Genomic DNA, 12034 nt, shown 5'->3' with positions numbered 1-12034 from the left:
TTTACGCTTGAGTCATATTTGAAATTTGAAATTCAAATTTTTCTATTCAATTCTGATCTTCTCATCAGAAATGCCTTGAAAGTCTTCAGTTTCATTAAATATCCATTTTTTCTCCCTTGAAGGGATTGGACTTGGCTTTGCCAGGTAAGTGATTCTTGGTTGTAATACTAGTTCCTTTGCCCTCTGGAATCATATTCTAAGCTCTCTACTCCTTTAAAGTGGAAGCTGCTATATCTTGTGTGACCTTAACTGCAGTTCCATGATATTTGAATTATTTCTTTCTGGCTGCTTCTCCTTAACCTGGGAGTTCTAGAATGTGACTATAATATTTCCAGAAGTTTTCATTTTCAGATCTATTTTAGCTGGTTCTTTCAAGTTCTAAATTACCCTTAATTATGAGGATATCCATGCAGTTGTCCTTGATAATTTCTTTTTTTTTCTTTCTTTTTTTTTTTTTTAGTGAGGCAATTGGGGTTAAGTGACTTGCCCAGGGTCACACAGCTAGTAAGTGTTAAGTGTCTGAGGCCGGATTTGAACTCAGGTACTCCTGAATCCAGGGCCGGTGCTCTATCCACTGCGCCACCTAGCTGCCCCGATAATTTCTTAAATATGATGTCTAGGCTCTTTTTTTAATCATGGTTTTCAGGTAGTCCAATAAGTCTTAAATTATCTCTCCTTGATCTATTTTCCAGGTCAGTTGTTTTTCCAATGAGATTTCTCACATTTTCTTCTATGTTTTAATTCTTTTGATTTTGTTTTAATGTTTCTTTATGTCTCCTTAAGTCATTAGCTTCCACTCATCCAATTCTAATTTTTAAGCAATTATTTTCTTCAATAAGCTTTTGTACTTCCAGTTCTATTTGACACAATTCTTCTTTTTAAGGAGTTCTTTTCTTCAGTGAATTTTTGTACATCTCTTTCCATTTGGCCAATTCTGCTTTTTAAAGAGTTGTTCTGTTCAATGCCTCTTTTACCATTGTGCCTATTTCATTTTTTAAAGTGTTATTTTCTTTAGCATTTTGACTCTTGTATTACTCTCATTTCTCTCCCCAGTTTTTCCTCTACCTTCTTTTTTTTTTTAAGTAAGGCAATTGGGGTTAAGTGACTTGCTCAAGGTCACACAGCTAGTAAGTGTTAAGTGTCTGAGGCCGGATTTGAACTCAGGTACTCCTGACTCCAGGGCCGGTGCTCTATCCACTTCTCTACCTTCTTTTTTAAAAAAAAATCCTTTTTGAACTCTTCCATGGCCTGAGACCAATTCACATTTTTCTTTGAGGCTTTGCATATAGCTGCTTTAATTGTGTCTCTTCTGAGTTTGTGTTCTATAGCACAATGTGTTCTATAGTTCTAAGTCATTATGGTAACTTTCTGTGGTCAGGGTCTTTTGTGTTGCTTGCTCATTTTACAGCCTATTTCTTGACTTTTAACTTTATGTTAAAATTGGGCTCTGCTCCCAGAGTGGAGGAGGCACTGTCCCAAGCTTTAGGGTTTCGGTGCTGTTATTTTCATAGCTAATTCTGGAGGTTTGTAAATTTTCATTCTTACAACATGGTATGATCTAAGAAGCAGTGTGGTCACTGCTCTTCTGGCCTATACTGTGATCTAAGTGGCCATAAGCAGTCTTTTCCACCCTGGAACTGTGTCCAGCATCCCTGTTTCCCTGCAGGCCATATGTTCTAGTAATCTAGTGTACCTCTTTGCACTGAGACTGAAACCCAGAACCTTGTATAGGCAATGCAACAGAGTCCTGCATCCAGTGCCAGCAAAATGTACCTTGTAATCTCTTCCTAATCAACCCCCTTACCATTTGTGGGCTAAGAGCTCCAGAACCCACTGTTACCGATTCAGTCTCCCCCACAGCCTGCTTCAGGCTTGCTGGGGCAAAGCCTATTCTGGAATGCCCTATACTTTCACCTATGTTTCACCTATATTTCACCTGAGTGAGACAGACCTTACCTGCTAACCTTTTAGGTTGCCTTGGTTTGGAAAATTGTTTTACCCCATCCTTTTGTTGGTTCTACTGCTCATTTTGAGGTGTTAATTTAATGTTTGGAGGAGAATTTGGGATAGCTCAGGCAAGCCCCTGCCTTTACTCCACCATCCTGGAACACTAGGTATTTTCTGTGGCCATCCCCATGCTTAGAATGTTCTCCATCCACATCTCTATCTCCAAGAATGTGTTTTTTGGCTTAATTTAGTTTAGTTTTTTAGCCTTTCTTTGCATTCCTAACACTTAGCAAAACGGTGCCTAGAACATAGTAGGCACACAATAAATGGTTATTGACTACTTATAACTGTCTGATAACAGATGGACAGCTCATTTGCTACTGCTACCTAAATAATACAGTAGTCATCAAGAAAGGAGACAAATTTTTGCACTATTTATAAGTGATACTTCTGTGTTCAGCAGAAATTTCAAATAGGAATATAATAGTTTCTGTTATTAATCCCTTTAAAAAGTCAATGTTGATTTGGAAGCCAATCTCTAATGAAATAATCACACTTATCTATATGGCTTTATGCCAGGGAACATTTTAAAGGCACCTGTTTATCAGATGTGCTCATGACATAATAATATTAGGCAAGATAGCAAACACTTTGTATCACAGTCAGGATCCTGAAATAGCCTGACAAGTTAGAACACTGGGACAAATCTAGTAAGATGAAATTTAAATAGGGACATCAATTCAAAAATTCAGCTTCACAAGTACAACATCAAGGAAGCTTGGATAGGCCTAATTTTATTTGAAAAAGTTCTGGGCATTTGGGTGAACTTCTAGCTTAATATGAGTTAAAAGCATAATATGGCAACTAGAAATGCTGACACAATCTTATGTGTGTTACATATCTTATATAAGATTATGAGCTTATAAACCTCAATTAAGAAAATTATAGTATCCTGCACTAGGGAAATGATACCCTGCTATATACCCTGTCCTGGAATAGCATATTCAGTATGTTCAGTCCTTTGGGAAGAACACTGATAAGCTGGAGACTGTCCTGAGGATAACTATTATATATGGTGAAGAATGAACTAAAGTCTCAGTTAAAAGAACTTTTCATATTTAACCTCACAATGAAAAGACTCAAAGGAGACATGATAGTTATCTTCAAAAAAGTCTTATTATATGGATAAAGGATCCAACTCCTTTTAAACTTGGGGAAATAGGAACAAGTTACAAAGAAGCCAATTTAGACTTGATGAAAGGAATAACCTTATGATTAATATACCTCCAAAATGGAATATTTAAGCTCCTAAAAAGAACAATTATGAGATATAATTATGTTTGCCTATTTAAACATATAATAAAATTAACTATATTTTTCAAGTTTTCTTTTGTACTTCCAGGCTCTGTATAAACTCTACAGTGCAGCATCAACCCACAGACATTTGTATCATCATGCTTTTCCTGCATCAAAATCAGACTCTACTGAAGAATCAAAACAGAAGAAAATGTAACCCAAATTTTTAAAACAGGTGCATGAACATTTATCCATTAAATCAACAGAGTTACATGCATCCATGTACATATTTTAAAGTATTTAAGATTAAAACAAAAGGTTGAGAACTGTCTGTTTCCTTTTTACTTAAGTATTTAATAAGCAAATATAAGCATGGTTTCCCAATTTTTCTGACATTATTATAAGTTAATATTAAAATGTATTCTCTTATTTATTAATACACGTGTTCCACTTGAATTTACTAACTAATACTACTGGCTTATAATTAATTTAAATGTGTGGTGGTATTCCTACAAGTTTCTATATGCTAATTTGATTTCTGAAGAAATAAACTAAAAATCATTCATATAAGTATTTGTATGAGCATATTATAGTAATCCAATGTTTGATACGTATCATCTCATCTTATATGTATATGAACTCAGTTATTTTAAGTACACTTGAAATAACTTTTTCATTTGCTGTCAAAAACAAATTTTTTTCTTTATCATGATTAAAGCAGTGCTTCTATTTGTCATAAATTAACAAAAGAATTTTGCATACGTATTCAAAAGATTCACTATCATGTATTCTTTTTTCATTTAGAATATATAAAATGTATTCCTTACAGGTTTATTCTTTGACCAAGTTGAACTATTATTAAAGTTCACTTTCCTGAAAGATTGATTATAAATCATTAGAGTATTTGAGAGGTTTGAAGAAAGTTTGATAAGGGTTATCAAAATTTGTAAAATACCACTATATTTTCATAAAAATTGAATTTTGTTAAAAATGTACTTTGAGATTTTAAGAAATGTGGCACTTCCCTTTATCTCTAAAGATCAATTGATAAACTAGAGTAAAATGTTATTTTTAATCAGCAAGTTTAAATACAGACTTATAGAATAAACATGTTGAAAGGCACAAGTTAAAACTTCCAAAGGAACTGATCATTAGTACTCTTGATCAGACTTCATATTACAGAAAAGTGTCCCCTGAGGGAAAGCAAATTATACTCTAATATTGCCTAATTTCTTTTTAAAAAAAAAAAAGCTCTAATCCTAATTAGAACAATTTACTGGAAAAAGAGAATATGTCCACCATATAGGATGAGAGAGAACTTTAAGGTTTGTATGTCTAGTATGTACTATCTACTATATATCATAATCTTCACTCTGTCAGTGATATTTCTGATTATTTCAATTATTTTTCCATATTGCTTTACCAATAAATCAAATAACATGAAGTCAAGCAAACATACTCAAATTCCATAAAACTGTAATTAAGAAGCTTACCATAAAATGAAAAACCTGTAACAATTAACAATATTTTAATAACAGTACAGACTCACTAACACTCTGGTAAAAATGCAAATATAAGTGATAAAACATACTCTGAAAAAAACAAAAATTTGAAATTTATTGACTTCTTGGGATTCATAAGGAAATGTTACATGAAATCCTTGTAAGTATTGCACTAAACATTTAGACAACTTATGGAACCAATAAAAATTATTCAAAAGAATTATACAACCTAAAATAATACAACCTAAAAGCTTTATGAAAAACTCTTACAAGAGGGGGAAATGTCAAATCATTTTGAAAAAATTTTTCTTGCTGAATCCCTGATCTTTAGCTTGACAGCTTAAATCCACCTGTCAACATGTCAGGATATCAGTCTACTGTGTTCTAACAAAAGACCACAACGACTACATGAAGCTAAGCTGTGTTTCTCAACCATTGTACTAAGATCGATAAAAGCCATGAGTCAAATAAAGCCTTAGAGTTCACCTAGTTTAAGCCCATCACTTTATAAATGTGGAACTGAAGTCCAGAGAAGTCAAATGACATGTCCAAGGTCACACAGGTAGCAAACTGTAAAGACAGGATTCATGTTTAGGTCCTCTTTCCTATGCACACTGTCTCCCAAAAGTAAGCTTGTACCTCAGAACACTTAGTACTATGAGATTCATCCAAGGTCCCTCTCCCTCTAATGCTAAAGAATGTTTTTGCAAGTGAACTGAAAAAATCTTTAAATAAAGCTTTCTTAAAGATTTTAAAGTAAAAATGAAATGTTCATTATATGAAAGTTATAAGTGATTCCCCCATTTTGACATGTTTTGTCCTATTACATAGTATTTGAATTATCCATATAATTTCAGTTTAATACATAAAAAAGCTGTAAACATCTAAGTATGCGTGTGTATGTACACACATACACAAACACACACAAATGTGTATGTATCAAACGATTTTTACATAGGTGCTTCTCAGCTCTAAGAGACTACCAAATGATGATTTTGTGTTTAGTTATAGTTGCTTGGTAGTGACAGTGTTCCTCATTATATATGTCTTCACTTATAAAATTCATAAGGCAGTTTCCTAAACAATACAATTTATAGAAGGTAATGTTGGTATCAAGTGAGCTCAACACTACCTGGCTCTCAAGGGAATAAGCTAAATTTATTTTTTTAATAAAAGGAGTCTTTTATTCCATAAACAAAATACATGTAGAATTACATTTAATAGTGCAATATCAACAAAATGAAAGCTGCTTTTCTTAGCCAAAACACAGTTTTTAAAAAAGTGAAAATATTTTAAAGTCATTATAAAACTTCACAAATTTTCATTAAAAATTAGCTTAAAAATTTTTGCCATGTTGCTGGGCATACCACTGCTGTCTCTGTTTGCGGTTTTCTAACTCTGTGAGAAGAGCTTCTCTGTATGCTTCATACAATTTAACAATACGTTCCAGTTCTTTCATGAAGAGCAGCTTTAGCATTCCCTGGTATGTATCGAGGTCAGCAAGCTGGAAGAGTTCCCATTTCAGAATATGGTCATATCTGTTTTAAAAACAGACAGCAATCAACATGTATTCATTAAATTACAGATAGATTTTTTATAATATGAATTATTCCATTTTTCCAACCAAAAAATACTGGTCATAATGTCAACCACAAAGTTAAATTATTCTTAAGAGAGGGAAATAAGAGGCACACATGGCAAGAGAACCCACAAAAGGACAAGCTGAGACCATTTTCCAGCCAAAAACGGCTTAGAAGTTCGGCAGGAGGGGTCTGCTGTACCAGGGTGGGAGTGGAGCCCAACCCCAGAATCATGCCAACACAGATCCAGCCCCAGGCAGTCTGCACCAGAGAAATTTACCCCCCAGAGCTTCTGAATCATCTGCAGTGGCAGCTTCTTCTGGAACGAAGTTCATGGTCTGGTGAGAGAGCTGGGGGGGGGGGTGCGGATACTACAGGGGTCTCTGTTGGAGCTGAGACAGAATTCAGTTGTTCTACCCCAGCTGAGAACGAGGAAGTAATCTTGAGTGGCGGCCCAGGTCAGTGAGGGGAGCAGGCTCATTGGAGCTTTCAACCCAGCAATACAAAATTTTGTTTCCTGGTTGAAGAGTAAGTAGGCTTGGGGTTATTTACAGACCAGAGCACAGGCCAGGTGAGTGAAGAACCTGCCACTCCTTAAATCATACCACCTTGGACCCCCTGAAGCAAGAGGCACATACATTTTCTTTAATTTCCATTAGGAGACAGTCTGTTTTATATATATATATAATATACCAGGCATTGTCCTAACCATTGGTGATAACAAAAGCAAAACATTATTCTCCTTCAAGGAGCTTATATCTTATTGCCCCATCAAGGACAAAAATATTTACTAAGCTGCTACTTAATATATGGCCCTATTCTAAGTACTGGGTATACAAGGACAAAACAATCCCTACACTTAAGCTTACATTCTAATGGGGAAATAATATGTTCATATGCAGATATATAGAAAACATGCATATATGTATATACAAAAGCTTAGAACAGATATACACAATAAGTTGTGTAAAAGGATGACTTATACAAAGTAGTTGACAATGTCAAGTACATAAAGGGTATCCTTAGCTTAAAGTCATTCATAACTGAGATGAATGAGTAACATCAAAGAAAATAACTTTAAAGATTTGACAAAGTTGTATAGATATACTCAGTTCATTCTCACAGCAAACCTGTAAGGTAGATGCTATTATTATGTCCATTTTACAGATGATCAAATACAATGAGAAGGGCTCAAAATACCTTAACAAGGAAGAGATCAGTGCAGGAATGTCTTAAATCCAGACACATGAGCCAGCAAGGCCCCAGAGGAATTAAGTGAGCTCCATGGCAAGGGAAAGGGGAGAAAAGAATTGTGAAGTTCATTGAGGGAAGTGATCTCAGTCACATTTTGGGAATTACCTCATAATAAGAGGGAAAAAAAACAGATCTGAACCCAGTAGAAGAAAGGTCCTAAGGAACTTCTGGGTAGCCCTAGTCCAACTGAGCATCCAGGCAGCTTGATCCTAAACCACAAGAGGAAACAAAGCTAAACAATTCCCTCAGAAGGAGGGGCCTATTTTAGCCACCACATTCAGAAACAAGCAGAGCCTGCCCACAGCACTGGGGAACATAGGAACTTGACCTAAGCAAAAGCCACCCAAACTAGACACTAAGCTGATGAGATAAAAAAAATCATCAAAAACTCTAAAGAAATACCTGAGAGATACCTAAGGGGTAAACCACTAAGAAGAGAGTAACGCCACAAATCCAAGTAGAGCTTCAGAGCAGGGAATATCCTTAACATAAGGATTACAAGAGATTTGTTAGAAATGAAATGAGATGAAGCCACAGTAAGGATCAAACATGACTTGGCAGCAACTATAATGAAATGTATATGAATGTTCTAAAAGGCAAATAAGGTCTTATAACCAAGAATAATTCATCTACCAAAACCTATAGGGGGAAAGAATAAATTTTTGCTGAAATAGAGGATTTCCAATATTCTTTTTTTTTTTTTTTGTGGGGCAATGGGGGTTAAGTGACTTGCCCAGGGTCACACAGCTAGTAAGTGTTAAGTGTCTGAGGCCGGATTTGAACTCAGGTACTCCTGAATCCAGGGCCGGTGCTCTATCCCCTGCGCCACCTAGCTGCCTCCTCCAAGTATTCTTAATAAAAACAAAAGCTAAATTCATCGGAAGGGACTATGTGGGGATGAACTGTTAATAAACTAATAGGGGGACAAGAATAAAATATCTCCTTGTAACTGTCATAGGGCGCAGAGCACCCCAGAATTTCTCTGGGGCACACGGAGGAATCTTCTCCTTGAGAAACTAAACCAGAGGACAGATAACGCCTAGAGAGATAAACTGAACCAAATCTGACTGAGCTAGCTTGGGATTCCTACCCTTCATTCTGGTCTCCCTTACCCTGGGGAGATTAATTTGGGTGTGGCTGCAGCCTTTGTGTTCTGAAGAGGGATCTGTAGCCACCCCTCACCCAATTCCTCTAGTCACTACCAGTGGGGGATGGTCCTCCACTCCTCACCCAATTCCCCCAGCTACCACCAGTGGGGGATGGTCCTCTCTCACTAAAGGAACTTTTCACGGGCAGATGGTCCACCCCCATCAGTAAAGTACCTTCCAGTCTCCTGTTCGAGGAGATTTGGTACCTCTGAGCCATGTGCTTTATGCCAATCTCCCCATGAAAGTCCAAGGATTTCTTTCATGGTTTCCCTCCCCCCACCCTTCCCTTCCCTTGCTCCTAAATAAACTATCACCTTATTCTAACTACGTTTTGTGTGCAAGAGGGTGTAATTTTTAAAGAGGAATTCCTAAGAACCCCAATCCCTAACACAACCCATACCCCATTTCCCACTATTACATCTGGCGCCAAATGTTGTAGGGACGGGGGATTTTCCTCTTTCCTCTTAGCACACAAAACTGGGGGGTGAGAACCTCCCTTCTGGGTTTCCTTTCTCCCTCTCCCGCCTGACTCAACCTCCCGTTTGAGTCACAGAGAGGTCGAGAGAGGGTCAGCTTTCGCACACGACAGTGGAGGGCAGCCTGAGTCTCCCTCCCTCGCTGAAAGCTCAAACAGACGTCTGGACCACGATTGGCACACAACCTGGAGGTAAGGCCCTACCTTCTGGGTTTCTCTTCTTCCTCTCCCACTGGACTCAACCTCCCGTTTGAGTCACAGAGAGGTAGAGACGGTTGGCGTCTGCATGACAGCAGAGAGCAGCCTGGGACTCCTAAATGTCCGAACCACGCTGGGGGGGGGGGGGGGGGGAGAACATTTATGCTTATGTGTCTATCCCTTACCAGCGCTCTGCTCTTGGTTCAGACTATTCTCCTTAGACAGTAGTTACGGAACAGAAAGGGAGTGTTCTGAAAAATTCACCTCTGGGGTGCATCCTAAGAGAATGGACTAAATTGGAACTTAAAAATCTGAGAAAGAGGTGTATGATACATTTTGGTAACAATTTATGGCCACATTATCCTCTAGGAAGTGAAGGAAATTGGCCTGTACACGGCACCCTTAATTATAATACCATTTTGCAATTGGACAAGTTTTGCAAGCGTGAAGGGAGATGGACAGAGATTCCATACGGATCGGCTTTTATGAGTTTGAGCCAGAAGTCAAAGGGAAAGGATGAGGTCCCCTTGCCGATTGAGAATCACCGCAAGCCCAAACAATTAGCTAACCCTTCAGGCACCTACTCTAAGACCTCAGCCTCCCCTCCTCCTCAAACTCATTCCCTACCTGTTTCTCGTTCCACTCCTTCCTCCCCGCCTGCTTCCATACCTATGGGTCAACCACAGTCATATCACTGTATGACTGAGACCTCTCCTTGCTCCCTGTGCCACACAGGGAGTGGATATCAGTCTCCTTCTATCCTGCTCTACCCCATTTACAATCTGGGGGAACTCCAATATGTTCCCATTTCTCCTGTTTTTTTCCATTCAGCCGACCCCATCTGCTTTACCTAATCTGCAGTCACCTACTGCTATCTCCCTTTCCCCATCTCCACCCACACTGCAGCCAAATACCTTTTCCCTTCCCCCACCTACTCTACAACCAAAGGCTGTCACCCCTTCCCCACTGGGCCCTGCGCCCAATCCTCTTTCTCCACCTGAGCTATCTCCCCAACCCAGGTCCTTACCAGAGTCTCCCACTGCTTCCCTGCTTCCATTAAGGGAATTTCCCATTGGGAAGGGCACGACATTAAGGCATGCCCCTTTTTCTATAAGCAGGTTATCTCAGATTAAAGAGAAATTGGGGAGTTACTCAGAGAACCCCACAAAGTTCATAGATGGCTTTAAGTCTGTGACACTGGAGTTTGACCTTTCCTGGACCGATTTGCAAATTATTCTTGCCAGCTGTTGTACCCCTGACGAGAAAAAACAGATTAGGGCAGGGCCCACTGGGGCCCTGGCGGTACAAGTTGGGGATAAACATTTATTGGGTTGGGATCCCTGGATTTACAGCTGTCCTGGTCCGCTTAGTGGACTCTCTGAAGAAATATACCAACCTAGACCCCCAAAAAGATGTAGGAATAACTGTCCTCAATATCATTTTATCAGTCAGACTGCTCGTGACATTAGGAGAGAGCTCCAGAAGTTAGACTGGGGTCCCCAGATCCCATCCTCACAACTCCTTGACATTGCTTTTAAGATTTTTAATAACAGGGACCTTGCAGTAACCAAAGAGAGAGAAAAGATGGCTCATGCCCGCTCCATAGACCAAGCTTCTGTAATAGCAGCAGCCATCAACACATCTGCTACCAGCAGAACTCCGGCTGGCCAATATTCTGGCAGCTGCAGTAAACCGGGACACAGAAGTGGGGGATGCTGCACGAAGGTGAGTCCTGCCCTCCTACCTCTTTGTCCCCAGGGCAGCACCCAAGAGATTGGCTTAGCAAAAATCCAGGGCTCTGCAGCCTGCTCTCCTGGTCAGCACCTTGTCAGGCCCATGGCCAAGCTGGACATAGGAGGCAAGCCTAGGAATGGTTTTGGGGCGACCTCTGTCTTACTCTCTGGTTCAGGTCCTAGCATGCAATCAAGGCACAAAGTGGGGATGAGATAAAAGGACCCTTAATGTAGACAGACACTGCCTATCACAGAATTAGGCTTGAACTCCCTCCTGTAAAGCAGGCCACACCCTGTCCTGCAAAAAGGTCCCACTTGACACCTGATCTGATAAAGTCCCTTTTTCTTTTTGCTCTGGTCAGTTTTAATTTTTTTGTTTAAGTCTGTTCCATCTAGGCTCAAGGATTCATGACACTGTGCCTATGTGTTGCCTCTGGACCCCTCACAACTCCTTGCATTCCAGGCCTTCTCCACTTCTCTCCCCCTCCCCCTCCCTTGCGCCGTGATTTCTTCGACCCCTGGTCAGCATGAAGCAGTTTCAGAATGTCATGGGGTGCAGAGCACCCCAGAGATTCTCTGGGGCACATCAAGGAAGCTTCTCCTTGAGAAACTAAACCAGAGGACAGATAGCCTAGAGAGATAAGCTGAACCAAATTGGACTGAGCTAGCTTGGGATTCCTACCCTTCATTCTGGTCTCCCTTACCCTGGGGAGATTAATTTGGGTGTGGCTGCTGCCTTTGCGTTCTGAAGAGGGATCTGTAGCCACCCCTCACCCAATTCCTTTAGTCACTACCAGTGGGGGATGGTCCTCCACTCCTCACCCAATTCCCCCAGCTACCACCAGTGGGGGATGGTCCACCTTCACTAAAGGAACTTTCCACAGGCAGATGGTCCACCCCC

General features: G+C 39.5%; 2 protein-coding genes across 3 annotated transcripts in view; one reads left to right on the top strand and one right to left on the bottom strand.

Annotated features, from left to right (window-relative positions):
• ATL1 (atlastin GTPase 1) overlaps positions 1-4035 on the top strand; it is a 93503-nt gene extending 89468 nt beyond the window's left edge. For both annotated transcript variants that reach the window (XM_043982038.1, XM_043982037.1), the window contains one exon: positions 3350-4035. In XM_043982038.1, coding sequence (XP_043837973.1) covers positions 3350-3460 — 111 coding nt within the window. In that variant the 3' untranslated portion in view covers positions 3461-4035. The remainder of the gene's footprint in view (positions 1-3349) is intronic.
• A 151-nt stretch (positions 4036-4186) lies between these two features.
• SAV1 (salvador family WW domain containing protein 1) overlaps positions 4187-12034 on the bottom strand; it is a 77604-nt gene continuing 69756 nt past the window's right edge. Inside the window, 1 exon segment of the mRNA XM_043982039.1 lies at positions 4187-6283. Within this exon segment, the coding sequence (XP_043837974.1) occupies positions 6082-6283 (202 nt within the window). The 3' untranslated portion in view covers positions 4187-6081.

This window comes from Dromiciops gliroides, chromosome 2, assembly GCF_019393635.1.
Source record: "Dromiciops gliroides isolate mDroGli1 chromosome 2, mDroGli1.pri, whole genome shotgun sequence".
Lineage (NCBI taxonomy): Eukaryota > Metazoa > Chordata > Mammalia > Microbiotheria > Microbiotheriidae > Dromiciops > Dromiciops gliroides.
The sequence above is the reverse complement of the archived record's forward strand: the minus strand, read 5'-3'. Positions and strand labels throughout refer to the sequence as shown.